Source organism: Chaetodon trifascialis, chromosome 24 (genome assembly GCF_039877785.1).
Source record: "Chaetodon trifascialis isolate fChaTrf1 chromosome 24, fChaTrf1.hap1, whole genome shotgun sequence".
In the NCBI taxonomy this organism is placed as follows: Eukaryota; Metazoa; Chordata; class Actinopteri; order Chaetodontiformes; family Chaetodontidae; genus Chaetodon; species Chaetodon trifascialis.
The window spans coordinates 13,042,344-13,047,495 of NC_092079.1; the positions used below are offsets into that span (position 1 = coordinate 13,042,344).

The following is a 5,152-nucleotide window of genomic DNA, read 5'->3' on the forward strand; positions in this document are numbered from 1 at the left end:
GTTCAATTTATTTGTAAAAAGTTTAAATATGTTCATTGCTGTGACTCAGATCAACAGATCAACTCTCACAGCCTGTGTCAACTCTCACAGCATGTGAGAGTTGATCTGTAATCTACCTGTTGAGCCTTTTTTGGAAAGAGACGCTTACGATTGATTAGCGATGCCTGCAGAGAGCGGAAGGGGGAGCTGTCGGCTCGTGCCTCGTTCTCGAAGCTGCCGGAGAGGGAGCGTCATTTCCGAGCGTTTTCACTGGCGTCTTCCCTTTTCTCAAGCACGAAATGAGTATTTATGCTCTCAAACGTTGAAATATGTTTGCTGAGTTGTTATGTGTGTTTTCTTAAGCTGCTGCCGAAATGATGAGAGTTTTAGAAGTGGTATTTCGATTTAAAGTCTTAATTGGTTCACTAGCTAGCTAGCTCGGCTCGCTAAACTCCGTCCGCGCGAGGCTAGCATAGAGGCTAAAAACGTTGTGTTTTTAGCATATTTAGCTGAGCCCGAGGCTACTATTTTCAGTATATTTCAATTTTGGAAAGCTTGTTTATTGAGTCACGTACAATTTCCTTAAATACTTACCCATAAAAAATAGAGTGTCGACCACCACAAACACAGTATTAGTACGTGCACAGCAGTAATATTTTCATGTAATCATCAGTCATGAAAGTGTTATTCCCTCTCAGGTCAAAAAGTAATGTACTTCAGTGGATTATCAGGTGCTCCATAGTAAGGAGGCCAGGTGGAAATTTTAATTTAAGACCTGATGAAGTTATTTTAAAAATTTAAGAATCACTGCTGCAATTCCTGTATGAAAAATGTGCCGTACAAATTAAGTTTATTATGAAATTAAAAAAAAAAATTATAGGTCTTCCTGTTCCTGCTGGTTTCCCTCATGTTTGGGCTTGATATGACCATAAAACAGGTGCATTTGCAGTTACATATAAAATGTAACTTCACTTACTGTACTTCCTACAGTACTTGCACAGTAAGTCATTTTACGCTTGTTTTGTCCTGTTATGTCTGCAGGTCTTCTCCCAGCACTGACCTCCTCTGGTGTTGAGCATAAAAGCTGCATGTGGTCACTCAAATTACATTTTCCTGTTGCTTCTGTGAGTTAGGCCACAAGCGAAATGACTGATGCAAATGAGCTCAAAAGTGTCACCCTCAAAGTTGAGACAAACACTCGTGCAGTTGTTAGTCCACCGTTTTATTTCAGCAAGCTGTAACACAGTTCAGATAGCTTAGCATGGCTCAAGACTGCCACCGTGTGGTCAGAGCGGGTGAGGACAGCCATTTAATGTAATCCCCCTTTAAGAACAAGACTCAACTACAACTATGAAAGCATGTCGGAAATATACAGGTGACAAGCTGTTTTATGTAAAGACAGTGTTTTATTCCATCTTCCATTGGACACATTAAATAGAACTTTCTTTCAGGATGACAGGACAGGTATATTTTGACATGTTTTACAAACCAAGTGCTCCTAACCAAAAGGACCCTTCTCTTGTTTTCTCCTCTTCTCCCCACAGCAGTTTGGATGTTTATGAGTGCTCCTCAGCCAGCTTCTCGGCCTTCTGAACGACTTCCTCGATGGGGCCGACCATGTAGAAGGCCTGCTCGGGCAGAGCGTCGTACTCACCTGTGGGGAAACAGGTACATAGGCAACATTGGTATTACAGATAGAGCTGAAAAGGTAGAGGGGCACATACACAGATTCCAAAAAAATAAAAATACTTCAAGTCACATCACTGATACACTTACCACCAAGGATGCTCTTGAAGCCCTTGATGGTTTCCTTGAGGGGCACCAGCTTGCCCAAATGGCCAGTGAAGACCTCGGCCACCTGGAAGGGCTGGGACAGGAAACGCTGGATCTTGCGGGCACGGGCCACAGTCAGTTTGTCCTCCTCAGACAGCTCATCCATACCCAGGATAGCAATGATATCCTGCAGAGATTTGTAGTCCTACAAGAGGAAAATAAACTGGTTAACATGGTAAATGTTTTGTTTGGCCCATCAAATCAAAAATAGGTTTCAAAAAGTACAAACCTGAAGGATTTTCTGCACACCACGGGCAACATCGTAGTGCTCAGCTCCAACAATGTTGGGGTCCATGATACGGGAGGTTGAGTCCAGAGGGTCGACAGCGGGGTAGATACCAAGCTCAGCGATGGCACGGGACAACACAGTGGTGGCATCCAAGTGAGCGAAGGTGGTGGCGGGGGCAGGGTCAGTCAAATCATCAGCAGGCACATAGATGGCCTGGTGGAAAGAAGTGAGACCTCATCAATCTTCAAAGAACCAATTCACCTTTTAAAAGGTCGTTTCAGCTAATACAACGAGGGATGAACGTGCATTGGCATGATGCAGCTCGACAGTTATCCTCCTTTAAGGCCTGTTTACCTGCACAGATGTGATTGAACCCTTCTTTGTGGTGGTGATTCTCTCCTGCATGGTACCCATGTCAGTGGCCAGAGTGGGCTGGTAACCCACAGCAGAGGGGATACGACCCAGCAGGGCAGACACCTGAGAAGTAAGCGACGACTTCAGTCAGTATCAAGGCTTCCAGTCGACAGTGAAATTTTAAACTGTATTATAAATTCATATTGTGACATTTCTACAGACATGACGGTTGTTGCACACACCTCAGAGCCAGCCTGTGTGAAGCGGAAGATGTTGTCGATGAAGAGCAGCACATCCTGACCCTCCTGGTCACGGAAGTACTCTGCTACGGTCAGTCCAGTCAGAGCCACTCTGGCACGGGCACCGGGGGGCTCGTTCATCTGTCCGTACACCAGCGCCACCTAGCAGAGACAAGAATTGAAGTAAGCTGTTGATTTTTTATTTTTTGGCTATTATGCCACAATTTCAGTCTCCTCTGGAAATCTACAAAAAGAAACGTTACCTTGGAGGTGGTGTCCTTCAAGTTGATGACACCGGACTCAATCATTTCATGGTACAAGTCGTTTCCCTCACGGGTGCGCTCTCCCACACCGGCAAACACTGAGTAACCACCGTGGGCCTTGGCCACATTGTTGATCAGCTCCATGATCAATACGGTCTTGCCGACACCAGCACCACCGAACAGACCTGCGACCATGAGAAACGGAGGGTTACTTTCATCACATTCCCAAAGTGGCTTCAAAAAGGCCATAATGCAAACATGTACATGTTAACACTTACCGATCTTTCCTCCCTTGGCGTAGGGGGCCAGCAGGTCCACCACCTTAATGCCAGTCACCAGAATCTCCTGCTCCACACTCATGTCGGTGAATTCAGGGGCCTCAGCGTGGATGGGTGCAGTCCTGTGGGAGGGGGGAGAAACATAATTATTAACTTGACATCTGTGTATACACGCTAGGGTCACTTTAATGTCTTTAATTCTGTGAGACATTTTATTTGTTATAGTAATTCTGACATTTAATAACTATGATGCCATTTTCAGAGGACTCACTGCTTGGTGGAGATGGGACCCCTCTCATCGATGGGCTCACCGATGACATTCATGATCCTGCCCAGGGTCTCAGGACCCACTGGGATTCTGATGGGAGCACCAGTGTCCAGAACTTTCTGTCCACGGACCAGACCTTCAGTACCGTCCATAGCAATGGTGCGCACTGTGTTCTCCCCTGAGCAGATAATAATCATGATTTTCATTTATTGTCTTTAACAAATATTTAATGTTTTCTGTTCATACAGGACTGAAGGTTGCTCACCAAGATGCTGTGCCACCTCCAGGACTAGCCTGGCTTCGCGGCCAGCGACCTCCAGGGCATTGAGGATGGGAGGAAGGCCCTCATCGAACTGGACGTCGACGACGGCACCGATGACAGCAACAATACGCCCGGTGGCGGTGGCAGCAGCGGCCGCAGGTGCGACATAATCTCTGCCTGTAAAGTAACGCAGACAGTGCGTGCATTTAGCCCGGTGTCATACATGTGTGCTGCAATCGTGACCTTGTTATGTAGGTGGTCTTCATTTGTCTCCATAATATGAGCCTGTACGTCGAGAAGCACCGCGCAGGGCAGTCAAACAACTGCGTGTCTGGCCGCTCCGGCTCAATGTCAAGTCATCGCTGTCGGCCAAACTACCCATTAGCTTTAAAAAAGGCACATGAAATGATCAAATGACGCCCTCTACGAAACAATCAGCGTGCTTGGGTGAAATACTAGTGGATTTTAATCAGCATACAATCTAACAAGCCGTTTCCCTGACCAAATACCGCTAACGTGGACAGACGGATGAATGAAACGTACTTTAAGCTAACTTTGCTGAAGCTGCTTCTGTTGACGACAGACGCAGGACATTCAATGGCAAGTGTGTTTGTAATGTCTCACTATCTTCATACTTTGTCAGATGCTATCTGAATTTAATATGTCTACGGGTTAATGTTGCAGACTGTTCAATCCTGCTAATCTGAAACTTGCGATGCTAATTTAGCATCCTCTGAGACGCCTCATGTCATTACTCAAAGGTCATTGCTGCTAGCACAAGAAAAACACAGCCTGCTCATTTTCTGGTGCATGGCACCTGTTAATAGGAGCACGTGTGCACAGGTGTTCACATCTAACTTTCAGGAATAGCGCCTGCAGATTTCATTTTCGACATTTCAATGTTAAGGCCTGCTGCGGCGCCGGCAGGGCAGCCAGCGTGTTGCTAGCAACAGCTAACGTTAGCATTGCCCCTGCCCTTCTGACAGGAGCGTGAATGCGTTTTTTCTTAGTTCGATTTCCGACAAAAGCACCAAGCATGCGGGACTTACGTGAAAGGACGGCCGGGGATCCAACAAGAGCCTTTAGAGGCTGGACCCCAGGCTTGAGAGCCTGCAGAGCCCCGGTGCAGCAGCGTCCCACAGCTCCCAACATTGTCAAAATGGCTGAAGGTGGAAAGAGACGGGGGAAGTTGCAGCTTTATAATGAATGGCCGTTGAGGCGAACTGCGCAAGCGCAGAACGTAAAACCCTGTCTGAGCATGCGTAGATGTTAAGCACGTCCAGCTGACATTCTGCCCTCCAGAAGTGGCCTATTTCACAGTAAATGTGACTTCTGAATGACAATCCAAACAAAAGGGTACATACAATACAAGTTATCATTTACAACAGCCAACAATTTATGTAAACCTACAACGGAGCAGATGGTTCAAGCATCTTAATGTCCTCCT

General features: G+C 46.3%; 1 protein-coding gene across 1 annotated transcript; it reads right to left on the reverse strand.

The window, feature by feature from the left end:
• Positions 1–1,509: 1,509 nt before the first annotated feature.
• On the reverse strand, positions 1,510–4,901 carry atp5f1b (ATP synthase F1 subunit beta). The gene is made up of 10 exons (XM_070994148.1): positions 4,755–4,901; positions 3,709–3,882; positions 3,447–3,621; positions 3,176–3,297; positions 2,898–3,082; positions 2,638–2,796; positions 2,396–2,518; positions 2,042–2,254; positions 1,756–1,957; positions 1,510–1,633 (listed from the first exon to the last, which is right to left on the reverse strand). Exons 1-10 carry the CDS (start codon positions 4,855–4,857, stop codon positions 1,536–1,538), a joined length of 1,554 nt encoding a protein of 517 aa, XP_070850249.1. The 5' UTR covers positions 4,858–4,901; the 3' UTR covers positions 1,510–1,535.
• Between the last annotated feature and the right edge of the window lie 251 nt (positions 4,902–5,152).

Excerpts from the sequence above, each read along its gene's own strand:
- atp5f1b (XM_070994148.1), bottom strand. The coding sequence starts at position 4,857 with ATGTTGGGAGCTGTGGGACGCTGCTGCACCGGGGCTCTGCAGGCTCTC. Across the intron at positions 2,255-2,395 it reads GTTCAATCACATCTGTGCAG|GCCATCTATGTGCCTGCTGA; the intron begins GTAAACAGGCCT and ends TCTTTCCACCAG. Across the intron at positions 1,634-1,755 it reads CTTCAAGAGCATCCTTGGTG|GTGAGTACGACGCTCTGCCC; the intron begins GTAAGTGTATCA and ends GTTTCCCCACAG.